General features: G+C 43.2%; 1 protein-coding gene across 1 annotated transcript in view; it reads left to right on the top strand.

Annotated features, from left to right (window-relative positions):
* COL22A1 (collagen type XXII alpha 1 chain) overlaps positions 1 to 27548 on the top strand; it is a 231592-nt gene that overhangs the window by 29800 nt on the left and 174244 nt on the right. The window contains exon 3 of the mRNA XM_033078454.1: positions 2044 to 2610. Within this exon, the coding sequence (XP_032934345.1) occupies positions 2044 to 2610 (567 nt within the window). The remainder of the gene's footprint in view (positions 1 to 2043; positions 2611 to 27548) is intronic.

The raw sequence follows: 27548 nt of genomic DNA, 5'->3' as shown, positions 1-27548 counted from the left end.
CTGTGGATTTGTGCTGGAAACAGTGTTGATGACACAGGGATGTTTTTGTTTCTGGTGAGCAGAGCTCACACTGAGCCAAAGCCTTTTTTATTCCTGCTCACACCAGCCAGGAGGCTGGGGGAGCACAAGAAATTTGGAGGGGACAAAGTCGGGACAGCTGCCCCCAGCTGACCAAAGGGATATCCCAAACCATGTGGTGTGATGGTCAGGAATTAAACAGTGGGGGACACTTGGCTGGACACAGTCCTGCTTGGGGACTGTGAGTCAGTCAGTGGTGAGCAACTGTTTTCTTTGCATCAATCCTCTTTCTTAGGCTTTTATTTATATGTCTTTGTTTTACATTATACCATTTTATTTTATTTTATTTTATTTTATTTATTAAACTTTCTTCTCTCAACCCATGATTTGTCCCCCTTTCACCTTTCCAACTCTCTTCCCCCCAGCTCTGCTGAGAGCAGTGAGTGAGGGGCTGTGTGGTGCTTCATTGCCAGCTGGGTTAAACCACCACAACTCTCTGGTTGTTTCCAAAGAGATCCCGTGTGGGTGGGCTGATCCCAGTGTGGACCCAATCCCATGTGCAGAGGTTGTTCCCTGGATGTACTGGATGTGCTCTGCTACAGAAATCAACTCAGCAGCAGCTGATGCTCATTTCTCACCACCTGCCACACTGCAGGTGTATATTCAGTCACTCTCATGGTCACCATGCAATGCCTTGAGCACTGACCTACTCTTTTATAATGCTTTTACTCTTTTCTCTGTAGCTGAGCTGCCCACTCCCTCCTTTCCAGTGCTGTGGGCTGTTCTGGAATTCTTCCATTCCAGGCAGGGTCACAATCCTGGGATGAGCAAAAGAGCCAGAGCTAATTTGTGTCAAAATCTGAGTGTGGGAGAAGACTTTTTGACCTTCCTGTAGGTTCAAATGCTGGGATTCAGTAGGAAATATATAATTTTGCCACTGGTTCAAACATGCAGTTGTACTTTTTTGAGACAACGTGAAACAAGAACTGCTGGAGAAGCAATGGTTGGTGACTGTGCCCAAACTGACTTTGTAGAGCAGCTTTCAATCTTAAAACTCATAATTTATTAGGGATTATGGTCTATAATAATGGCTTAAATAAATACAAGTGTATATATACACATTTTGTCCAGTTAGGGCATTATGCTGATGAATCTTGGGCATCAGTGGCACTTTTGTGGATCTGCTGTTTCCTGACTTGGATGTATCCAGAAACAGCTAAAAAACATCTCCTGAGAGATCTACTTTTTTTGGCAAGTGTCTGACAAATACACAACCAGTCTGTATTGATACAGAGCAAGCAGTTTGCAATTAAAATAGCTTTGTGTTTTGGATTATACAGGCCTCACATTGCAATTATCATGGTTGGAGGCAAAGGGATGGTTGTGGGGATAAGTGAACTTTTCCTTTACAATGCAGCTGACCACTGTTGTTGAGGAACACATTCCAAAATTCAGTAAGTCATCCTTTAGTCAATAGTCAGTGGCAGAAAGCCTCAAATTTGAAATAACCTTGTTATAGACCTGCTATACCAAGATATCATGCTGGGCAAAAGAACTGCTTCTAGCCAAGCATAAATGAATAATAACATTAATGCAAGAGGGAAACGAAAGCTTCATTGCTCAGGGTCAGGACTGGCATAGGCAAGGTCAGGAGAGGGCTTTTGATCTGTCCAGGTCATTTCAGAGCACTGCCTGAGCAAAAGCACTGCAATGAAGTCAGAGAGAAATATCTTCCTGTGCTTGTAGGGGTGTAGCTGAAGGACTGAGCAGAGGTAGTTAGAAGCAAAGGAAGGGAAAGGGTTTGCATTTCAAAGTGAAGTCTGTGGTGCTCTGTAGACATCCTGAAACTGATGAGGTGAATCACAAGGAAGAAGGGCTGGGAATGTGCTCTTCCTCTGCAGGGTAGGGAGGAGGTTTGCTGCCTCCTCCAAATTGCTCACTAGGGAGCTGTGTCTAGGAAATATTTGGTATATTTGGTGTTCTGCATTCATCTCCCCTTAACAATGTTTTCTGCCACTCTTGCAGGTTGCAAGAGTGTTCACTACGACCTTGTCTTCCTCTTGGACGCCTCCTCCAGCGTTGGGAAAGAAGATTTTGAGAAAGTTCGTCAGTGGGTGTCTAATTTGGTGGAAACTTTTGAGATTGGCCCAGACAAAACCCGTGTCGGTGTGGTGCGATACAGCGACCGTCCAACCACGGAGTTCGACCTGGGAAAGTACAAAACCCGTCAGGAGATCAAAGAGGCTGCACGGAGGATTCAGTACTATGGGGGTAACACAAACACTGGAGATGCTCTCAGGTACATCACCACCTACAGCTTTTCCAGAGAAGCTGGTGGGAGACTTAGTGACCGAACTGTTAAGAAAGTGGCTATCCTTCTGACTGATGGAAGGAGCCAGGATTTTGTCTTGGATCCAGCCACTGCAGCCCACCAGGCTGGGATTAGGATTTTTGCTGTGGGCGTTGGAGAAGCCTTAAAAGAGGAACTTGATGAGATTGCTTCAGAGCCCAAGTCTGCCCATGTGTTTCATGTCTCTGATTACAACGCCATCGATAAAATTCGGGGGAAGCTGAGGCGGCGTCTCTGTGAGAGTAAGTAGAGTTTCCTTTCTGCAGAATTAGAATAGCTTCAGTTAGCATACAGATACATGAAAAGTTGTTATTGTTTTCTTTCATGCTTATACTTCTTTATTTTCATGCCTTCTAGTCAGTTCCACTCTGTAAAGCATCACTGTTCAAGGCCAGGTTGGATAGAGCTTTGAGCAACCTGGTCTAGTGGAGTACTGCTCATGGCAGGGATTTGGAATTAGGTGATCTTTAAGGTTCCTTGCAACCCAAACTGTTCTCTGATGTTATGATTCTATGATTTTACTACAGGAGATGTGATGGGTTTTCCTGGCAAGTCAGTATTAACTATAGATCAGCCTCCAGAGTAAACCACAAATTCCCTTTTGGCTCTGATAAAGTTCAATTACTTTATAATAATTTGGACTACTGAATATGAATAGTGATGTCTTATTCATACCCAGATTTTGGTTTACTTTGTATAGGACCCTTTCCCCACTTATTTTTTAGAATTGTACTGTGAAGAGAATGCTCTGGGCGCTGCTGAGAATGATCCTTAAGGAGCAAAAGGATGTTTGTGCTTTTCTGACTTTCAGCATCTCCACTCTACTGACAATGGGTGTGTGTTCTCTAGTGCTCTGGCTGCCAACAGCATAAGCATTGGTGATGTTTTGAATGACTTTTAATGGAGAAAAGTGTGGGGGATTTGCACTGCATAAATGACCCTGGTTTTCCAGTTCCTTGGTGAAGAGGATGGGAATGGCATTGTGGCTGGTGTCTCCCAGCACTTTAACAGGAACAGCAACCACACAGCCTGTTCTCCTTCCACCACTGGTAAATCACTCCCTTGTTCTCAGTGACTACATGAAAGCTGCCTGGTTTTGCTGTTTTTGCAGTGTGTGTTGTGATTACTGTGAACAGGCTTTGTGGCTAATGTTGTAAGATCTGTTATTGCTCCCTTTCTAACAAAAACTGAGCTTATGTAGGGTCCTGAAAGAGTGACAAGCAGGCAGAGTCTAGTTGACATCAGCCAGCAATATCAAGATGTTACTGCTTTTTTAGCCTAAATATAAATGGATAATGGATGGTGTAATCCCAATACAAATGGAAGTCAAAGGCAATAATGAATGTAAGCTATGCAGACTGAATGAGCTTGGGTTTTTTTCTGTGAAAATCTTATGTAATCATACACACAACTGGGCTCTAATAGAATATGGTAAACCCTTCTGATTGGCACACTTGACTGACCCAAGCAACTTCCTGTTGCAGCTGCTGAACACTAAAAATGTGATTTTCCTTTGCAATTCTGTTACTTTCCTTTTCCAAAGGCAAGTGTTTACTCTGCTTTGTACCTGGATCAGCATTTGTTGCCTGCTCAAAAAAATCTTTTACCTGCCTGTCAGAGTATAATACCATCTGTCTGTGGCTTTCTGAGCCCATGGTCTGTCCACACAGGCCATAACACTTCTTGTTTGATTGCAAAGGATCAGTGGGAGCATCCTTCATCCTGAACAGGTGTCTGCGGGGCTATTCCTCTCCCATAGTCTCACTTCTCACCTCTGACTGCAATTTCTCCTGCATAGTAACTTTTCACCCTCAAATACACAATCCCAGAGTCTTCCCAACACTTTTTGTTCCTACATTTAAAACAGAAGAAAACTCTTTGGCAGAATGAATCAGTATTATCATACTTATTTAATTTACTGCTTTGCACACAGGAAGCTATTAAGAGGCATGATGCTTAGATCAGGTCTAAAAACCATGAAAATATTGCTGAAACAGAGGATGAGGTAATGAGAGCACCTCCAGCAGAAATATTCTGTTAGAGATCAGTTCATTTTTTTGTTACCTGCATGTGTTCTGGGGGGTGAGAGAATGGAGAAGGACAACAGGACCAAGCGATTTCTTGTGCATCTACCACTTTCAAATTCCATGCTAATGCAATAGGAACAGGAAAGGAGTCCACTGTGATGGCTTGGCCTTCTACATGTTCAGGAGATCAAAATTTTAACAGCTGTTGCAGTTAACTTTTAGTGGTTTTAATGACAACTCTGCATAAAACATGAACATACAAACCATGGGGTGGGTGGAAAACGTGCCCAGGGAAATGCCAAGCTGCTGTTTATTCTGTGCACATTCTGAGACAAAAGCACACATTGCCACAGCCAGGCTCTGGTTTTAATAGACATAATCCCATGTAAGCTCCAGGGAGACACATGAATCAAAGGGTGGAAATGGAAGTTTTTTTCTGTACTGACCACGGACGAATCCTCCAGTCCTGGTCCTGCTACTGAAATGGGAAGGGTCGTGAAATGTTGCAAATGCTGGATTTCAGGCCAGCAGCTGTTCAGAATTGCTTGTCTCAGGTCTCCCTGGACATCTGGCCTAGACTCTGTCATTCCATCTTGCTATATTTGACTGAATTTATTGCTAAGACGATGTCATTGAGTGCATTAATAGCATTTTAGCTCTCTTTGGTCTTGTGGCAGTAAGCATAGCATAATCAAAAATAACATGTCTGCTCTGTAGAGCATTGTGGCAGGGGGAGATATTTTTGCCACACATCTCCATTACATTCTGGACTACAGTTGGCTGGCAAGAATGGGTGATGCTTTCACAGGAAAGCAGGAGAGAGACAATCTGCTAAAATTCCAGAGATGCTACATGCTTCCTAAATACAGTTCCTGCCTATATGTTGTAGGGATAACAGCAGGCAGCTATGGAATATTTAAAAATATACTAGAGCAAAGGACTGTTGTCTCATGAATCTCAGATACTTTGCAAACAGAGGAGATTAGGCTGAATTGTTTAAATAATGGGTTGGTACCAATGGTTTGCCATTGATTTCAGTTGATTTAGTGAGGTCTGTGATAAGATATCAAAAGCAGTCACATGCCCAGATGATTCACATCATTTATATTTCTATTTTTACATGTCTTTGTTGACTTTGGGTAGTCTATGAAGTGCATAAAATATAAGACGTATGCTACCACTATTCTGTTACTGATGATGAAGGGCTTCCAGCCTTCAAAGCAACACCTTGAACATCCATCAAAAAGTCTGAAAGCTTCAGAAATGTCTTTTTTTTCAGGTTCCCTTTGCCCAGGTTCATGATATATTCACAGAAGAACAGCAAGCTGTTTCTTTTTGGTCTTTAGTGTTAAAAATACTTCATGCACAGAGACCATGACAAAGGGTAGGCATCTGAATTGCCATATCTTGAGTGATGCTTCCTAACAGACTCATCAGTACAGCCAAGTCTCACAAAAATACTGAAATACTGGAACATATCAACACCTTAGGGTATATTCCACATTTTGCTGCTTAAGAAGACGTCCAGATTAAGTGCAGGTACAGAGAATTTGACCATCACTTGAAAATCTGGTGGTTTTCAGGTGGCTTTGGAAGTCTGTTAAAAGCCCAGCAGACAACTGCTGCTTTTTGAGAAGCTGCAGCTGGGCAGTGCCTCAGCTGATGTCACCTCTGAGATGTCCTGCTGCTTCCTGATGCTGCAGTCCCACAGCTGTCGTGGTGCCTTTCTCAAATTCTGTAACATCTCCATCTTCCACAACCCCTCATGTTACAGACGACAGGATCACTCATCCTTTCATCACCACATTTGCTGACTAATTGCAGTTTCCTGTGAAGGCATAAAAGATCTGACAGAATTTCCAACTCTTTTGTCCTTTATTTGAAACGAAAGAAAAAAAAGGATGTGAGGAGACACAAGATGTTTGTTTAGTGGTGATGTTCTGCCATTTAGGTGAAGGACTGTCTGGTATCCTTTGGCTCCAGGAAGCACAGCAGAGATATTCAGATATTCTTTTTCTCTTATAGAACTTTTTGTTTTCAAATCAAATGTCTGAAACTCTCAGATCTAACTTTCCACTTGGTCCAGTTATCACCAGCTTAGAAATGGTTCCAGAGCTGGTATGTGGCTTTGAACTGTGTGAAGGAGCTGTGGCTGCTGGCTGTCCCTCAGTTTCTGCACAGATCATGCAGAAGGGACTGTTTTCCCAGATCATAACTGCAGTTCTGTTCTGGCACTCTCTAATCTCCACATCATTTAAATGTTGCCTGTCCAAAGAAGGGCATCAAAGCTGGTGAAGGGTCTTTATCATGAGTCCTTGGAGTGGTGGCTGAGGGAGCTGGGAGTGTTCCTGGAGGAAAGCAGGCTGAGCTGGAATCTTGTCACTCTCTACAACTCCCTGAAAGGATGATGACTTATGTTTTTAGCTTTTATATTTTTCAGATCCTGTACTGCATTAGTGTATAACCCTGAACTCCATGTAGAGTGTAGGTGAGCTCTCTTCACATTTTGGTCAGGCAAAATTCTTCCAGGCCTGAGATCCAAGGATCCTCAGCCTGAGGCCTCCAAAATTATAAACAAAAGTTAATTGGGACAAAGAGCAAACTGGGGAAATATCTCTTCATCACCTGAAGCTGTAATTAGAGGATTAACCTCTGGTATGCAAATAGACCAAACTTATTTCTGTCTGCAAAACTCATGAGAATCATCCATCTTGGGTGTAGCCTCTGTGAAGTTTTTGCACTGCCCAGGATGTATCTATTGAAGGCTTTTAATAAATACCTCCTTTATTTTCTAACTTTGTCTAGCCTGTGTTCTAGGTAACCATTCCAGTCATCTTAGCCAGGTGGGGATTTGTCTCTTCTCCTGGGTAACAAGCAATAGGACAAGAGGAAACAGCCTCAGGCTTCACCAGGGAAGGTTTAGATTGGATATGAAGAAAATTTTCTTCACTGAAAGGATTGTCAAACAGTAGAATAGGCTCTCCAAGGAAGTGGTGGAGTCACCATCCCTAGAGGTATTTAAAAGATGTGTAGGTGTAACACTTGGGGACATGGTTTAGTGGTGGACCTGGCAGTGCTGGGTTAGTGGTTGGACTCAATGTTCTTAAGGGTTTTTTCCAGCCTAAACAATTCCATGATTCTAAATAAATTCTTATTTTGCTTGGTAATCTGAAATGAATTTGTTTATTCTGAGATTTGCAACAGTACTGTTTTATGATCAGCCCCACTTCTAAAACAGAAAATCTTATTCTTCCTAAATTCCTTCTCCCATCTGCCAGTACATGCATTTATGTGGCCCCACCATGAACTACAGCAGGAAGCCAATTAATATTTTTGTTCCCTTTCCCAGATTAGTTTTTTACTCAGATTTATTTCACCATGCTGCCCCAGGGCAGGAACTGGCATAAGGTGAGAACAGCTAACTAGTAGCAAAATATCTGGATTATGTCCTAGTCCTGGATTGCAGTGCTAGCTCATATCAGCTTGAGGAACATTAGTTAAGACTTTACTGAGGAAAGTCCTTCATGTGCTCCCAGTGCAAACCTGAGCCTGTGATCTGGTGTGCTCTGGTTTGAACTGGGATTGATGTGGATTCTGGGCAGGTTTTTCCCACTTTCAAACTCCACTTCCAGGCTTCAGCACAACTTGCTTGCCTTGAATAAACAGCTTGCTTAACAAAACCATCCCAGTGCACGTGGATCTCTTCAGGATCCTGTCCCATTTTCCTTAAACAGGCTTTCCAGTTCACATAATTGTTGCTGTTTTACCTCTGCCTCAGCTCCTGTTTGTTCAGGGAGGGATGGCAGAGTCTCCAGACTCGGGTCTGGCTGGGAGCATCTTGCTGGAATTGTTGGTAGGAGGGATGAGCAAGCTTGCCACCACCTTCAGTGAGACACAGACTGTGTGTCAGTGCCTCCAGGCAGCACTTTGATATTTCTGTGCACCCGGGTAGCTTTTCTCCTCCAGAATGGATGTTAGCTCTGTTAGAGCTTCAGAGAATGATTTATTGATTTATTTTCATTCCCTTGTACGTTGGAAAAAGCAATGTCTTAGACATTGCCTTCAGGATGAGGATATTTCAGCATCTGTGGCCTGATTTCTTCTTTATGCTGAGGGAGAAAAGATATGAATCCAAAAGTCATCCAAACACAGAGTTTTAGAAATAAGTCTATGACAGAAAATGGTTTTACTTCTGTTCTTTGATGCAGTTTGTGAGAAAAGGAGTCTGTTCCAAACCTGCATGCCGACCACAGGGAATATTAATATGGGACTCTGAAGACAGGAATATAATAAAATGAGATCAATTAAATCTTTTGCACTTGCCTTTCGTATCTCTGTCTTCTTTCTTTAGCAGTTACAGACAAATAGTAGCATCATAAACCACAGGCAATCACTTTATGTAAAGCAGTGAATCTCTGAACTGCCAACAACATCTTGTCTGAAATCACAAAATCTGGCTGGATGATAACATCTCCCCTAGATTGTAATAGGTTTTCTTGCATTTCAGACAAGAAAGCTCTCTGAACAATGTTTGATGTACAGTAAAAATAATTGTAAAGGCAAAGACTCAGATAAAAGTAAGTCCCAGATTTAGAAAGAAATATTGAGACAATCAGAAAAAAAATATGTGTTTCAGTGCCTTATGAAAAAGTAATGTGCTGTTTGGAGAAAAAAAGAAAAGGGGGGAGGTGGAATGTGGTGACTATGGAAGGCATTTCTAAATAATGTAGAAGTGAAGGAGAAATACAGAAATAGGAGCAGGCAAAAAGCTGGAACATACTCTCCTGTAGCTTGTTTTTCAACCCTGTCTGCAGCCGACATTGATTTTGCAGGCACTGTGGATGCCCAGCACTTTCAGTATTCAGCTGTGGAGCCCAATACTTCTCCAGCTGCAGTCAGAAGGAGGCTTTCTGTCTGCTCCAGTGGAGTCCAAATGGGGTAAAAGACACAACTCATCCTTGGGCAGTGCTGTCTCCCTTGGTTTTTGATGGACTGCTGGAGGAATGCTCAGCACAAAGAATAACCTCTGAAGATGGGCAGATGCTCAGCAGGAGAGTAGGCAAGGCACTCAAAACCTCTGAGTCTTTAGGTTTAGTTACAGGCTTTTCTGTCCAAGATAAACAAGGCAGTGAAGAGAAAACCCTTGGCATGTGGCCTTCACAAATCTAAAATACTTTAAATTTCAGCAGATTTGTACAGTCAGGCTTTTCTTCCTCCTTCATTTGCAACCCCTTAACTGACCACAAACTGAAAGGACACCAGTTACTTAAAGTCTTAGTGTTCTAAGCCTGCTTTGTGGTTATTTGTTATGCCTTATGTGACTATTCACATCAAAATCTAATGGTAACTCCCAGCAAAATCTATAAATGGAAGAGATCATTGCCTGCTGTGGTTAGGTACACCTGCAAATTAAATATTTCCTCTGCTCTCCTCGATTTGGGGATGTAGTTCTTTTTAGGATAGAGAAAGTCTGGGGTGGTGCTATAGAGATTTATTACTGGTTCTCCTGATGGTAGAATTTAGGGGAAATGATAGAAAAGGTTGAATCTGTATCAGAGCATGCAAAATCCATGCAATGTATTTAAAGGTGCCATCATAAGATATTATACTTCTAAAACCCAGTGGGTTGTCTGAAACCCCCAGCTCCTAATAAAATGACCATTTCTGTAAACCCACTATAGCAATGGTGAGCTTGGTCTCTCAGGGCTGGTGGGATTTTTTTATGTTTATTTGCTTCTAGCTCAAATTCTTGTAAGGAGTAACTGCAATGAGGGCTGCAGATCCTGTGACTCAGCCTAATGAGGGAGTTTGGAGGTCCTGGATTTCATGGAAGGATGCAGTGGTTGCTGGTCATGGGCAGCCTGTAACACCTGGGAAAAGGTTTGGCACAAAAACTCAGCTTTCTCTTCAAATACATTAACCAGAAAATTTGTGACCCTTCACGGTATTGAATCAAGTGTATCACCTGATAATTGAACTGATTTTGGAAGCAATTTCACAGGCAGAACAGAACCATAAACCAAAACTGTGTTCAGAGCTAGATAAGCTCTCACATTAACACCTGGAACAAAATGGGCAGGAGCACCTACTTTTAAGACCTGGAATGAAACCATTGCTTCCACTTCTGTGTTCAGCTGAGCTGTCTTTAGAAGTCTGTGTTATTTATTTCTGTGATCAAAGCAAAGCTGGGCATTTAAGTTTTAATGGCTTATTTTGAAGCTGTAGGTAGATCATAAAATCATAGAATGGCCTGGGTTGGAAGGGATCATCTCATTACAACCCCCTGCCATGGACAAGGACACCTCCCACTAGACCAGGTTGCTCAGAACTCCATCCAACCTGGCCTTGAACAGTTCCAGGGATGGGGCATCTGATTGAACAGATTTGTGGTATCTGTAAAGCTTGCGTGGTCTCTCTGCAATGGAGATATTAATGATATTACTGGACTTCAAACTCAAATGATAGAATGATTTCCTTTCTTATCCCTTGGTGATATGAAGTGGCACTTCCTCTCTCCTGTGGAAGTTTGTAAATGCCACTGAATTTCAACTTCATTTCTTCCCTTCCCTTCCCTTCCCTTCCCTTCCCTTCCCTTCCCTTCCCTTCCCTTCCCTTCCCTTCCCTTCCCTTCCCTTCCCTTCCCTTCCCTTCCCTTCCCTTCCCTTCCCTTCCCTTCCCTTCCCTTCCCTTCCCTTCCCTTCCCTTCCCTTCCCTTCCCTTCCCTTCCCTTCCCTTCCCTTCCCTTCCCTTCCCTTCCCTAAATTGAATTCTAATGTACCAGTCTGTTAAGAATATTTCTTCCTCAGTGGTCGAGCTCCAGTGTGGTTTAACTGGGTTATTTTTGTTAGTAAATTGTAGGGTTAGGGATTCAATCCCATAAAGTTCACTACAAGTTACACCCAAATACAAATTCCTTTTCAAATCAGTAAGCTTGTTTATGATGCAAAACAAAAGCAGTGGGATACTCTGACACCTTGGAGAACTGCATTTTGATAAAGTACTAATTAAGTTCTTTAAAATGGAATCAAGAGATTGTTGCAAGCTCTGCTGTATTACTGTACTGAAAAATGGTGGAGACTAGTTCTAAGTTCTGCATAAAATTGTTTTTGGCATGCTGTATTTCTTGTGAACTGTGAGTACTGCTTCTAATCCTGGCCACAAGTAGGGAAGGTATCTTTCAAGTGAGGTGTCTCAGTCGGATAAGGGGATTTTTGTCACTTGCTATCCTTGTCTGTTGAGCAGCAGGGTCATGGGACATCAGCTTCCTAAACTCCATTCATTTCCTTAGGGATTAATAGTCAACATTCGTGTCAGTTTAGCTACAACTTCATCTGTACTCTAGGAAACAAAGGAATTTATGTATAAGATGCATGCATATAGTTGGGTATCTGCATTAGACCTGTGTTTTTTTCTATATGTATAAACTCTGAAAAATAAATGTGTGTCCTATCAGTGTTTTTTTTACAGTGAGGCAGATAAAACCTCTAGAGAGGGTAAAATACAGGGCATATTTACTGCAAAGTGACTACACACAATCAACCCAATCCACCACCTCTGGGTGAGACTTCCCTTAGCTACACTGCCATAGGAATCACTGTGCTTTGTTCCTCCAGGGTTTTACAGCAAATGGATTGCATATGTTAGTTCTGTCTATATATTGGTTTGGTATTTACTGTAAAAACCTCTCTGATTTGGCACTGAAGATGCAACACCTCTGTCAGAGGCTGCAATACCAATGTGACACAGGTGGGATGGTGCAGCAGAATTTTAGTCTCTAGTGCTACAACTTTGTGGCAAATGACTCTAATAGCTTAAATCACAGGGTGTTTCTGAGTTGAAGATTGATGTTGGATCAGAACTGAAAACCATAAGTAGAATTAAACAATTTGGTATCTTTATATTCAGGTATCTTCGGTAAGATTCATATAATCTAACTGCAGTAAGCTGAAAAGTATCTGTCTGTGCTTTTCTGACAGTCAGTGGAAAGGAGTAGACATCTCAAGAGAATATTTCATCCTTTTTGAGGATGACTGTTCGAGGCAGGAGAAATGATTCGGCCTCTGAGTGCCTCTCTCTTTTCATTCACTTCTGAGAGACCTCATTGGATTCTTCTCTTTGACAGCCAACAGCAAAAGAGTTGAACCTTTCCCTGCCACATTCTGGGAATGCAATAATGTTTGTTTCCTTATGCCAGTAAATCCAGTCTGCTGGAATTTATATTACTGATGGATATCCAGCGTTGTTGCAAGCTGAGGTGGATGTGCTGCATTTCTCACCCAGCTCCCTGGTGCTGCAGGGTTTGTGCAGTCAAAGGAGACAATGTCAGCTCAGAAGTATTGCCATGTGCTTAGGGTCAAACACTGTACTGCCAAATTTATTTAATTCCTGAGGGACTGCTCCTGTGAGAAGAATGGATCCCTCTCCCTTATCATTGGCTTCTGCCTAAATCTTGAGATAAACTGGTCCTGGAAGTTAACTGTGTTGTGATATTACCTGCTGCAGTCTGTTGACTCATTTATAGCAAGGAGATAATGCTTTAAAAAACAAATAATGGCTGCAGTGCAATTAAGAGTAACACAGACAGCTTTTTAAATTACTGTTATTGAAAGATACCTTTGCTGCTAATAGCTTTTTTGTTGTTGTTGTTAATTGAAGCGTGAATCCACTCATGCTTAATGATCTTTCCAGTTCTCACTGTAACAAAGTCAGACCTCAAACCAAACTGTACTTTGCTGGAACCAAAATGGAAAGGATGCTACCTCAGACCAGCTTGAATGTAAACCAAACCCATGTTGCTGGTGCATCCTGGTTGTCTTCTCATAGAGAGAAGCTAAAAATTCACTTGGAGGGCCTGGTGAACAAACCCAGTGGAAGAACTGCTCAGGTAATTCATCCTGCTATGAATGGGATTGAAAAGCTGACTTTGAGCCAGTGGAGTTCTGAGTATGGTTAAGGTAATTAAACAATATTTCTTATCTGATTATTATCTGATAGAAAAAAAAAACCCAGAAATGGCTTTAAACTGAGAGAGATTAAATTTAGATTACAGTAATTTCACGATTATAAGCCGCACTGATTATAAGCCGCACTTCTGGGTTTCAGCAACTTTTTGGTTTTTGTCCATACATAAGCCGCACCTGATTATAAGCCGCAGGTTACAATACAGAGTGTGATAAAAGGTATCTGTTCTATCACCATCTGTTGAGGGTGGGGACAATGATCCTTATCTCAATGGCAGATAATTTGCTAATGGGCCATCCATTGAAACCAGGCAGGCCATTGTTCTTTATCTTTTCACACCCCATCCTTCCTCCAGCCAGTCATTTTCTGCTCATGGCCATTGAGTCCCACTGTGGGACTGATAAAATTACTGCATCCCATTGAAAGTTGCTCCAGCCAGGGGGAAGAGCCCAACATTTCTTACCAAGATAAAAACAGAGGTTTTGGGACAATAAGGTAGCCCCTTTCTCCACTGGACTCCAGAGGAAAACCGGATTTCTCCACATCACCACTGGACCTCCAGAGGGAAACTGCACCTTCTGCAGGAGCACTGCTCCAACTGAGCCACATCTGTCACTGCAAGGGGACTGCAATCACCATTTAATGGGACTGCTACCAACACCCTGCCTGACGGTGTCAGGTTGTACTCTGACTGTGTCAGGGTTTGGAGTTTGTTTCTTTGTAGTACTGTATTTCTATTTTAATTTCCCTAGTAAAGAACTGTTATTCCTAATTCCCATATCTTTGCCTGAAAGCCCCTTGATTTCAAAATTATAATAATTTGGAGAGAGGGGGTTTACATTCTCCATTTCAAAGAGAAACTCCTGCCTTTCTCAGCAGACACCTGTCCTCCAAACTAAAACAGCAACTTTTCGTTCTTTGTCCATAGATAAGCCGCACCTGATTATAAGCCGCACTTTGGGTTCGGACCAAAATTTTAGTCAAAATGGTGCGGCTTATAATCGTGAAATTACTGTAGATTTTTTGAATACTTTGAGGGTGGTGGGGTACTGGAACAAGTTCCAATGGAATAGGACTTTGGTGTAGCAGAAGGTGTCCCTGCCCATGGCAGGTTTGGAACTGAATGATCATTTGGGTCCTTTCCAAACCATTCTATGACTCTAGGATTTATTCAAATTTTCAATGAATTCACTGTGGTGCCTTTTGCAGAAGTGTCCATGTGAATGGCACCTCTGCAGTAGAGTGCTGGTTTTGGCTGGGATGCAGTTGATTTTTTTCACAGTGGCTGGTGTGGAGATATGTTTTAGATTTCTACTGAACACAGTGTTGACAATGTAGAGATGTTTTTGTTATCGTTGAGCAGGGCTCGTCTGATGGAATACAGAATTGTCTCAAATATTTTGACTTGCATATAAACACAACACATATAAGAAGGATCCTGTTAGAGAAGGGATGTGCTCAGGACTAACAATCTCTTGGGGACTGAGATGATCCAGACCAGCCTTTGAGTCACAGATTGCTGAAACCTCACTGCTCTCTGCTGCAGCACACTGCACAGATCAGGCACTTTGGAAAGGTCACTCAGGTGTCTGGACTAGGAAATTTCTCAATTCCTGACACCATATTTCCCTATATATTATGGCAGTGTCCAGCCCCAAGAGTTTTGCTCCCTGCAAGAGGGCAGATGTTGGCCATAATGTTCCTTCCCTAGTCGAGCTTATTGACAACCTGCAATCACCACTCCCACTCCAGAGAAATAACCCCACTTCTATGCCTGTGGCTTTATTGGAGCTCATGGCTCTAATGAAAAGGGCAGCAGAGTATAAAAACAGAAGGAAATCATCATTATCCTTGCTTGTAATGAATAGGATACGAGTCTTAAAGTTGAATTGTAAGTGTATAATACTCACAAAATAAAACAAAATGTATTGGAAAATTTACTGTGTTAGTTTATTCAGGGATGTATCTGCTAACTATTCCTCCAAGCTATCAGAGCTCTGTGCTGGAATAGTGATGTTGATCTTTAACAAAGCTGCTTAAGGACAAGTGTAACATTTGCAGAACTGTGAATATTTCAAAAACATCATTTACACTGGTTGTTCTGATTTCTATTAGCAAGCAAAGAAGCAGATGCCTGTCTAAGTTACCTGCTGATAAACTGTTCTTTGTAGTGACCTTGATAGTATCCTGAAAAATTAATTTCCTGGGCTAATATTATATTTATAATTTATTTATCACCAGCTGAGTATTTACGTGCTCACAGCTTTACAAGCTGTAAGACACTGTGGCTTCACACAATGTAAGATGGTACACAGGAATCTCTTTAATGTATGACTGGCTGAGAATCAAGGATTTTTATCATCTATAATTAGGAGTTTATCCCAGTGGGTGGGATTTTTTTTTATCTTAAATCCTTTCACATACTATTATTTAGTTAAAAATACTGTCCTGTGTGCTTGCTGACAGCACAAGAAAACAGAATAGGAACTCTAAATAAATGGAATTAGTGGAAGGGTTGGTAGACCCTCCCACCACATTCATCTCTGCAAACTATTTTTGAGTTGATTATAAGTAGTTTGGCTTTGGAGGTCGATATTTTTATTTGTTCTAGGGGGCCTGCAATAAAGAAAAGTCTCTCAGCTTTTAACTTTGATTTCTGTGGGCACATGCCTTGACCATAAAATGCTAGGTGTTACTGAAATGTTGAAAAATATCTCTTAGTCTCACAGGGTCAAGAAAATTCTTCCATGTTCAGATCCTAGAGAAGGTTGTTTCCTTTTCCTTTTTCTTTTCTTTTTTTTTTTTTTAAGTTTTTTTAGTTTATTTTATAACTAAAGCATTAATTTCTATTTTGGAGCGTAGAGTAGTTTCACTCCTCTGTGTTTATGCTCAGTAATATATTACTGCTAATTTTCTATGAACTAGTAGTGTGCAAGATAATAAATGTTTAATTTCTGAGAAAGTATTAGACTGAGACATCTTAGAAGGTATTAGACTGACTTGTCACGACTTTGTACAGCTATTTGCATACATTCTGAGTTATTTGTAGTGAATCCAATGGGTTTTTTTAAGCTCACACAGCAGGACACTAAAAGACCTCAGAAATAAACCTTGGCTGAGCAGATTTACACGTGGTGCAAATCCCTTCCTTGTGGGGTGCTCTGAAGATTTTCCATCAGAGGTTTGATGCACTCATGTGTAATGAAGATGCACATTGGGTCACACAGATCCAACCTCTTACTCCTAAAAGAGCTCCTGTGCTACCAGCAGGGAAGTGCATGAAACAAATGCAGAAATTCTTAGATGGTTCCTCCCTGCTGGCTGCATGCAGAGGTTTTACCTGTGGGGCAGGGGTGGGGTGTCCCTGCACCTTCTCGGTGTGCTCAGCACAGCCCAGCTCTCAGGAGGGACCTGGCCTGGCTCTGCAGGATTCTGGATGTTGTTTCTGCTCCTGTGTGTCCCTGACAGGCACCTCCAGCCTGGAGCCAGGCTGAGGCTGTGTTGGTGCAGGTCAGGAATGGTGCAGGAGCACTTGAGGCTGTAATTGTGCGAGGCTCACCCTTTCATCTTCTGTTCTTTCCTTTTTTCTTCTCAACATTTGTCTCTCCTTCACCACAAAATGCACAGGAGAAGAACAGCTTTTCAGGAAAAGTGTTTTCTACCCGTAACTCTGTGGTGGAGTGAGAGGGAGAAATGCCAAGGAGAGCAAGTAAATTGATGTCAGTAAGTTCATAGTCAGAGGTTGGTTGTCTGTGTTTTCTCTTCCCCCACCACCCCTCATTATACAGTAAGCTTCCAAGTAACCTCCTATCACCAGAACACTGAAGGCACCAAGGGCCCTCTCCCCTTCATTTGCTTTGTCCCTGGGGCTTGTGACTTTTCTGCTATGGTTGGGTGTGGGTTCTGAGCAGGGGATGAAGTGTTGATGAAGTCACTAAGTGGAAGGGGCTGGCTGCTCATCTTATTGTGGATTTTGGGTCAGGAATGGTCACTGATGGGGGCTCCATGACTCCCATGGACTCAGGCATCTCCCACAATCCTTTAAATAAATCTCATTTGGAGTACAGGCATCCTTTATTTTCTTCTCTTCTGGACTCAGTTCTTTTTATAGCATCTGCCTTTTTTGTAATGTATGTACATGCACACACATCCATATATATCACTGGAAGTGAATGGAGTGATTTTCTCTCAGTTAGCACAAATAAAATCTAGGGAATGGAAACCACAGGGGTGGATAAACATGCTATTCATGCTGGGTGGATCTGTGCTCCCACGGGGGGAGGTGAGTGTCCTAATTTCAGAATAGTACAGACTGAGTTTTCATTAAATCCGTAGATGTTTAATTATATAATTTTGAATGGGAAAGTGCAGAGTGTAGACATATATCTGCAATGAATCTATAATTACATGGTAATTTCTGTAGTTTTGTTGGGTTTTTAGTGGTTTGGGAGGTTTTTTTTGACACATTGATGATTTTCCTGGGGTTGGTGGGACCCATGAAGGGGCAGCTGAAGCCCCTATAGAGAAAACATTTCCTATGTGTTTCCCTGCTCTTGGGCTGAGCTTTTCATTCCACTTTCATCTGGAATTCCAGGCTGGGTGCCGAGTTTGATTCTCCCTATGCTTCTGAGTTTTTAGGTCAGGAGGAGCTGTGCTAGGGTGATAGCATAAAGAAATGGTTAATGCTGACTTTCACCAAGGAAACCAGTACAGTGCTTACTCCCCTGTGAGTCTGCCAAGCAACATTTAACCTTTCCTGCTGGATTCACTCATTGTGCTATGGCAGCTCTCTTTAATGAAGGTGAGGCATAAAGGGATGAATTCAGCTGTGAGAGATGCATCCTCTCTTGGTTAAAATGGGGGAACTCAGGGAGTGGTTCTAGTAAGGTACACGATGGCAACACTTTCTCAAAAGCAATTACATTTAGAAGTTCATTATAGAATTATAGAATGGGTTGGAAGGGATATTAAAGACCATTTATTTCCAACTTCCTGCAATGGATAAGGACACCTTTCACTGGATCAGGTTGCTTAGAGCTCCATCCAGCCCAGCCTTGAACTCTGCCAGGGATGGGGCATCCAAAACCCCTCTGGCCACCCATCACAATGCTTCAACATCTTTAGAGTAAAAAAAAAAAATTAAAAAAAAAAAAAATATATCTAATATCTAACTTAAATCTACTTCAGTTTGAAGTCCTTTCCCCTTGTTCACTCCAGATTCTTGTAAAAGTCTCTCTCCACCTCTCAGGTGTTGAAAGGCTGCTATTAGGTCACCCCAAAGCCTTCTCTTTACCTCCTGCATATTTCAAATTCTCTCCACCTTTCCACATAAGAGAGATGTCCTTTAATCAACTTGGTGGCTTCCCCTGGACTTGCTCTCACAGGCTGATGTCCTATCTATAAGTATAAAGAAGTTAATGCAAATAATGGATTGAATGTACATGTGCAGTTTTTGTTGGTTTTTTTGGGTTTTTTTTGGTCTGGGCAGTGTGATGGAAACTTGGGCTTGCTTGGTATTTGTGCAAGATGTCAAGACTTGTACATGAAAGACTTGCACATAACCTTGCACTGACTAAGAAAATTCATGCCATATTAAATTCTGGAAGCAGTAATGATCTAAACTCCCAAACCACCATGGAAGAATATATGAGGAGATACAACCATCAGTACTCATCTTGCCCTTGGAGAAGAATGGAAACATGGAAATAGAGGGCACATCATCAGTGTTAAAATGTGTTGCACTGATTGCCTGAATCCCTTCAGCAAGACAAAAATGGAAACTAGAAGCTGCTTCTTAAGGGGCATGTAAGATTCATTTTTTTCTAACTGAGAATAGTTAATGCCTGAAAAAAGATCACCTATGGGGCTGGTACAGTGTGCTCTGGCTTCTTTAAAATGCAGGCTGATGCCTTTTTAAGAGGTGAGGGTTTTTGTTCATCTCAGCCTCAAACTGCTGGCTTTAACAGCATTTTCTTCTGAGGAAGGAAAGATTCTTTTCCAAAAGAGCAGATATTGCTGTGGAATATGAAATGTCTGATGTCATGTGCAAGAGGCCTTGACGCTGGTCATAGTTTTCTGTAGCTGTAAAATTTGTGAGTCTGGCAGAGAGATGGAAAAAAGCTCCATTGAAAGATCACCAATATATTTTCCTTGTGCTTTCTTCCAGCAGAAAATCCACCAGAACCTCTCTATTAGACTCTGAGCTCTCAGACCTTGGAGGGAGGATAATTTAATCTCTAAGTATCTACATATATAGGAATGTTTGCAGCATCTTGGTCCTAGCATGGGTGTAAGATGGGAAGAAAAATAAAATGGAAAACGTGGCCTTTGATTGGAAGACAAACTGTGCTCTAACGGAGGTGATTAGAGACAAACTGTAGACTTTGTTTGGCCATAAGGCAACAGAGTGATTTTCTTGTGTGGTGGCCTGGAAGGCTGCCAAGCTGTTTCTCAGTAACTAATCCCGAGTCAGTTATGGGCACAGATGACATGGATGAGGGTAGTGAGTCCTTCATTAGGAAATTTGCAGATGACATTGAGCTGGGAGCATGTGTCAATCTGTTGGAAGGTAGGAGGGCTCTGCAGAGAGACCTGGAGTGGTTGGATGAATTGGCAGAGTCTAACAAGATGAAGTTTTACAAGTCCAAGTGCCGAGTCCTGCATTTTGGCCACAATAACCCCCAGCAGTGTTATAGGCTGGGGACAGTGTGGCTGGACAGTGCCCAGGGAGAAAGGGACCTGGGGACACTGATGGACAGCAGCTGGACATGAGCCAGCAGTGTGCCCTGATGGCCAAGAAGGCCAATGGCACCTGGTCTGGATCAGGAATGGTGTGGCCAGCAGGAGCAGGGAGGTCATTCTTGCCCTGGACTCAGCACTGCTGAGGCCACACCTTGAGTGCTGTGTCCAGTTCTGGCCCCTCAGTTCAGGGAGGACGTTGAGACGCTCAAGCACGTCCAGAGGAGGCACCGAGGCTGGGGAGGGGCTGGGAACACAAACCCTGTGAGGAAGGGCTGAGGGAGCTGGGCTTGTTCAACCTGGAGAAAAGGAGACTCAGGGGTGACCTCATCACTCTCTACAGCTCCCTGAAAGGTGGCTGTGCCCAGGTGGGGTTGGTTCTTTCTCCAGGCAGCACTGACAGATCCAGAGGACAAAATCTCAAGCTGCGCCAAGGGAGATACAGGTTGGATATTAGGAAAAAGTTTTCCATGGAAAGAGTGATAAAGTACTGCAATGGTCTGCCCAGGGAGGTGGTGGAGTCACCATCCCTGGATGTGTTTAAGAAAAGACTGGCTGTGGCACTTGGTGCCATGGTCTGGTTGAGGTGTTAGGGCATGGGTTGGACTTGATGATCTTGAAGGTCTCTTCCAACCCAGTGATTCTGTGAATTCTGTGAATTCTGCAGGGAGCAGGCAATTTCCCAGCAGCAGCACCAGGTCTGTATCACTCTCCCCAGCCCATCTGCTTCCCAAGAGAAGCTGGCCTTGGATCATTGTAAAGACAGTCAGTTCTTTGAGGAACCAATTATGTGATGGCTAGTGAATGGCTAGGAAAAAACAGATCCACGATGGATCAACCATAATTATTAAAGGACTCGGGATTTCCTTGTCTTACTTCTTATTTCATATGAAAATTCCCTTTTCTGTAACACTCTATAAAAGCATGTCCTGCCCAAAAAAAATGCACCTGTGTGGGCCTTTGTAAGATGGAGTCACTGTCATATGGAAGGCATTCTGGCCATGACAGCCACCACAATGAGCTTAAGGCAACATCCTGTGAAGCTGAAACTACCAGAGTGACCACTGGTACATTCTCAGCATGAACTTGTCTCCTTTGTGCTCCACTGTTATCATGGAATCACAGAATTACAAAAGTGAGAAAGGACCTTTGAGATTGAGTTCAACTCTTAACCTATCACTGCCATGGTCACCATAGTCCCTCAGGGCCACATCTACACATTTTTTTTGTGCTTCCAGGGACAATGATTCCACCATGTCCCTCGGCAGCCTGTTCCAATGCTTGACCACCCTTCCAGTGGAGAAATTGCTCCCAGTTTCCAATCCCTGATGCAACTTGAGGCCATTTCCTCTTGTCCTCTTTGCTTGTTACTTGGGAGAAGAGACCAACCCCCATCTGGCTACAGCCTGAGCCTACTTTTCTCCAGGCTGAACACCCCCAGCACCCTCAGCTTTTTTTATCAGATTTGTGCTGCAGACCCTTTCCCCAGCTTCATTGTCCTTCTCTGGACATGCTCCAGCAACTCTGTAATCCATCCTTGAGTAACTGAGCCAAGAATCTGCTGGTTCTGGAGATCTCCACGTGAGCTCTGGGATGGAGGGACCCCCTTTGAACACCCCAGCTCTCTCTGTGGATGCTTGTGCTGAGCAGCAGTGATGGAGGGCTTCATGTGCACACAGAGTGCAGCCAGGAGAAATGCCACCCAGAGGGATGTCCTGTGTCAGCACAGCCCCTTGGAAGCCACACCACTGCCAGTAAAAGTCCTGAGCCCTGGCACTGTCCCACCACAGCCCATGGGACTTGGTGGGATGGGTTCACTCCGTGCTAATGAGCTCTTTCTAAACAATGACCTGACATGGTTCAGGGAATAGCGGAGTCCCAGGCCAGGAGCCTTTCCCTAATGGGCAGTGGGAACGTGGCATCCCAGTTTTGGGTGGATGGGAGTAGGGAGAATAGTTTGGCTGTGCCTTCCTGCCCTCCTGGCCAAAGAATGAGTTTGGTTTGTATGGAAATATGAAAGTGCTGAGCATTGTAAAGCAGATGGGGTGTTTGAATGTGGAAGCATTGGTCCATACTACGCTACACATGCTACATTGTGGGGTGGGTGGGAATTTCCTCAGCTAGTCATAAATGCTGTTGCCATTTTTTGTGTAGTGGCACAGCTATCAGGTTTGTAAGCAGTTCTTAGGCAAATCACATTCTTCACGGTGTTTTTTTTCCTGTGTGAATTTGGGGTTTGGTAGAGTGACCTGAAATCTCATCTAAGATGTTGCTGGGATGAGAAGCTCAGTGAAATAAAGGTCTGGCCTCTTAGCCAAAACCAAGAATATGGTCACTGAGTCAGAGAATCACTGAATTGTTTGGGTTGGAGGGGAAATTATAAGACCATCCATTTGAAACCCCTGCTAGGGCTAGAGACACCTTTGACTCCATCAGGTTGCTCGAAGCCCCATTCCACCTGGCCTTGAACACTTCCAGGTTTTCTGGGTGATCTGCACTAATGCCTCATCACTTTTGTAATAAAGAATTTCTTCCTAACGCTCATATCTAATCTAAATCTATTCTTTTCAGTTTGAAGCCATTTCCCCTTGACCTGTCACTACCTGCTCCTGTAAGGAGTTCCTCTCCAGATTTCTTGTATTATATACGAAGGTTTCTCACTGCTTACCAAGCCAAGGTTGTCTTTGACCCCTCCACATGGAGATCTTGAGGCAGCTGCCTTTCCTGTTTTCTGCTTTTACTTCTGTGTGATTTATCTAGATTTATCTCTGTTCACTTGAATGGCTTCACATCCTCAGACTGAGTTTTGGGGGCTCACAGCTGTAGCAGGACACTTGTGTTTGATAGCAGGCCTTGGTCATTAGGCATAGAGCTGACTTTGAGATGTCCTGTGCCGTGCTTTTAGCTTTGTTTCTTTGTGATCAGCAACAGCAGCAAATGGGTGTACACTAAACAAAACACCCAGCTACATCCCTCACTCATTTACATTGATCTAAATCCAGATTAATTTCACTTTAATGAATGAGCAGCTAAGCAAGAGAGTTGGCCTATCACCATACTTTGTACTAATTAGTATTTTTCTTACCAGTGCCTGCAGAAAAGCCAATCTGTTTTGTATTCTGAGCTGAAAAACCCCCTCAGTGGTAATTTTCATCGCCAGCATGTATGTCATTCCTCTGGGCTTCTGCAGCCTCTTAGAAAAACCTGTTGCAGGGCAGAAATAATTTCACCAAGCTTCTGGTGCTCAGCGAGCGTGGGGCATGGAGGGCTGGACATGCTCTCTGCCATGGGCACTTTCCTGGAATCCATGCTGGCCCCCATTTGCTCATAGCTGGGTTTTGTGATAGCTGCTTTCCATGCAGAATAGCTCAGCTTTTGTGGCATCCCAGCACAGAGCAGCATGAGTGGCAGCTGTGCTCTGCCTTTGTTGGGGGGTGCTCCCAGTTATTCAGAGCCTCAATTAAAGGAGGCAAACCGTGGTTATTAGTTGTGCTCACTGGGGCAGAGCACAATGAGCTCGGCTCGGTGTGCAAGGGAACCCCCTGGATGGCTCAGGCCTCCCAAAGACCCAAAGGGGGAGATGGGGAGGGGAAAAGGACAAAGCTCTGGGTGCTGGTGCCAGGCAGGGACATGGGGCTGTGTCAAAGGCAGCCCTGCTCCAGGAGGGGCTGAGGGCCATGCGTGGGAATGGTGCCGGTGCCAGCGGATCCTGGCACTGGCGCCTTTGTTCACCGGGTACGTGCTGAGCTGATGGATCCCATTTCCACTGCCCCGGAGGAGAAGGTGGCAAGGGGCCAGCTGGTCCACACTGGGACTTCAGCAGCATGTTTTAGAGTTATTAAAAAGGTTCTTTTTAAGAAATGGATTAGCTTCCTCAGCTCTGTCTTTTCATCTTCTGCTTTCCCCTCTCATGTGTGTTCTGCATAATTTTTATAATGAACTTGCAGTCTTCAGGCTTAAAACAGCTAAAAACACTCTAGCTAATGGCAATTATACAGAATATTTATAATCTTATCAGAAAGTGCTAATGAAAAGCTTTAATGTGTCTAGCCTTTTTCTTGCAGCTGACTCCACTGTTCCTTCCTGCTCACAGAAAGTCCCAGTCTGTGCCCTGACACAGCTCTGCAAGCACAAACTCTTTCTCCCATGATGGTCACCTAATTTCTTCTTCAGGTCACCACCTAAAATATTCACTCCCAAAGGCAGCACCTCAGCAGACCAGGTTAGATAAACTTGCACAAGCCTTCACCACATTCACTTAAGGCTCAAATCTCTCTAAGAGGGGAGGAATCCCATCTGCAAAAGGCAGCTGGGAACTTCCTTGGGATTGCAGTTCCTGTGATAACATTAGCTCCTCTTCCAGTTCCCCCTCTACATGGATAATATATTACTTCAAGTCAACCTTGCTGAATAGGCAACTTCCCCAGGAATTTCAGCTGAAATGTCATTTTTCCATCTTCCTTGAGGGACAGGAGCTGTGAGCCAGGTGAAATAACAGCTCTGATTGCTCAGTAGTTGCACAGGTGTCTAACTCCTCTGTAGCATGCACCCACACCGTCTCCACTGCTTCTGGATCTTATGGGCAACTGGGAATGACCCTGCAGGGTAGATTTTCTCTTGTCCTCCCTAACAAAACCAAAGCTGCTTGCCCTGTTCCTTGTCTGGGTGCTTGTGAGCCCTCCTGGCTGCTTTCTCTTTGTGTGCAGAAACACAGGGATGTCCCAGACAAGCTTTGTCTCTGCTTTTATTTTGCTTTGTGCTCAACACACTCTCTTCTAAAGTCTGGGAAATAACTGCTAAAGAGCTCCAAGAATTGGGTTACAATACAGAGTGTGATAAAAGGTATCTGTTCTATCACCATCTGTTGAGGGTGGGGGCAGTGATCCTTATCTCCAAGGGAGATATTCTGCTAATGGGACATCCATTGAAACCAGGCAGGGCATTGTTCTTTATCTTTTCACAACCCATCCTTCCTCCAGCCAGTCATTTTCTGCTCATGGCCATTGAGTCCCACTGTGGGACTGATAAAATTACTGCATCCCATTGGAAGTTGCTCCAGCCAGGGGGAAGAGCCCAACATTTCTTACCAAGATAAAAACAGAGGTTTTGGGACACTAAGGGAGCCCCTTTCTCCACTGGACTCCAGAGGAAAACTGGATTTCTCCACATCCCCACTGGAGCTCCGGAGGGAAACTGCACCTTGTACAGGAGCACTGCTCCAACTGAGCCACATCTGTCACTGCAGGAGGATGCAGCCACCATGGAATGGGACTGCTGCCAACCCTGTCTGATGGAGTGTCAGGTTGTACTCTGACTTTGTCAGGGTTTGGGGTTTGTTACTTTGTAGTACTGCATTTCTATTTTAATTTCCCTAGAAAAGAACTGTTATTCCTAATTCCCATATCTTTGCCTGAAAGCCCCTTGATTTCAAAATTATAATAATTTGGAGGGAGGGGATTTACATTCTCCATTTCAAAGAGAAGTTCCTGCCTTTCTCAGCAGACACCTGTCCTCCAAACTAAAACAGCAACTTTTTGTTCTTTGTCCATATATAAGCCGCACCTGATTATAAGCCTCACTTTGGGTTCGGACCAAAATTTTAGTCGAAATGGTGCGGCTTATAATCGTGAAATTACTTAAGAAAATAAGTTGGATATTAGGAAAACATTCTTCACTGAAAGACTGTTTAAGCATTGGAACAGACTTCCCAGGGAAGTGGAGTCACCATTGCTGGAAATGTCCCAAAAATGAGTGGACTTTGTGATATGGTTTAATGGACGTGGTGGTTAAAATGTTGCAGTCAATGATCTTGGAGTTCTTTTCTAATCTTAATGATTCTGTGATTCAGTTTTTCTATAGGATAGGGTTAAAAAAAATTGAAGAAGTAGAGGCCAGCTGATTCTCAGGGCCTGTGTGTCTCTTTGGTGCAATGAGAGCATTTTCACTTTAGCACTGTACAAAGTGAAACCCCCGAAGTGGCCGTGCTGAAGAGAATCCTAGTGGATCCCCATGCCAAGTGATGCAGGCTGAGGATGCAGAACTGACTGTGAAATTCCACTTCCCATCTATGCAGCCCCACCTGATGCAGCAATTCCTAGCACATCCTCTGCAAAAACATCACTTAGGGATGGAAAAAAGTCCAGGAGGAAAGAAATGGATTGGTATTTGGCCTAAACTTGAAAGGCAGGTTTCAGAGATCCTTGGAAAAATTCAGGAAATAAATGTAAATAAATACATTTTAAAAAACCCAAACCTGTTGGATGTGCTTTAAAATGTGAAATGATCTTGCCAAAACACCTTGTGGCAATCAGTTTTACTACAGAAAACTTGCTGAACTGCTGCTGAGGCATCTGATACAATACAGCAGATCTCCTTTCCTGAGGCCAAAAGAGGTTTTCTGAAACTCCTTTTCTTCTCAGGCTGGCCAGGAGCATGCACAATGAGCACAATGCTGAATGTTGTCCTTCAGGACTCATCAGAAGCTCTTGAGCTAACACGCTGTATTTCTGCTTGCAATATTTTATTTTATTTAATTCCAGATTTAAATGTCATTTCCAAATCTCTCATTCCTAACTGACAGCAGGTAAAATTATCCACCTCCCATGCCATTTACCCCTAGGTGCATGGGCTAGCAGGCTTTGTGTTTTGTAGGAAAAGAAACCTCTCAGATTTGATTGGGACCTCTTAATTAAATGCCTGTCATAGGGAAAATGGTAATTTATCAAGATCAAAACTTCTGGGCAGAACCAATTTAGATGAGTTTTTGATCATGGAGAAGGATTGGGAAAAAAAATCTTTCAAGCTATTAAAATGCTTTATTTTGAACTTGAGAGGTTTTGTGAAGTGGAGAAGTTCTGGTTTTGGTTCAAAATATCAATTACTTTAATATGTTTTAAAAAATCAATGCAAACCATGTTCCCCTTTGGAGATTCAGTGTGCTCAGCTCCCTGGAGAGGAACAATGGGGAGAGGTGCCACTGGGCTGACTTTGCAGGTCCTCTGGAAACACAGGTTCTCTCACGCTGGGATGCACCTTTTGTGGCTGTGCAGCTGGAAATTTTACAGCATGAACTCATGCTGGCATGTCTGTGGGGAGGCTTGGGTTGTGCTGCTGGCACAACAACAGCACAATGTGATTCCAGGTACGTGAATAAGACAGCACAGGTGTATTGCACAGTGTGGCAGCCCTGTATTAATGCAGAGGGCTTGATAAATGGGTTTTTTTCCTGGCACAGATAAGCTTTCAGTGGGGATTGAAGATCACAGTACTCAGAGGTGGCAGGGCTATAGATGCTGATTGATACCCATGTGCTTTCTCCCTCTTGACTCCTTTCTTTTTCATGCTCTGGTTTGATTCTTTCCCTTTTCCCTTCTTGCACAGTTGTCTTGTCTGAAATATCTTGGACCTTGTTAAAAATGAGTGGTTGACATTTTTGAGCAAGGAAAACTGTCGGG

This window comes from Catharus ustulatus, chromosome 1 (genome assembly GCF_009819885.2).
Source record: "Catharus ustulatus isolate bCatUst1 chromosome 1, bCatUst1.pri.v2, whole genome shotgun sequence".
Classification (NCBI taxonomy): Eukaryota; Metazoa; Chordata; class Aves; order Passeriformes; family Turdidae; genus Catharus; species Catharus ustulatus.
The sequence above is the reverse complement of the archived record's forward strand: the minus strand, read 5'-3'. Positions and strand labels throughout refer to the sequence as shown.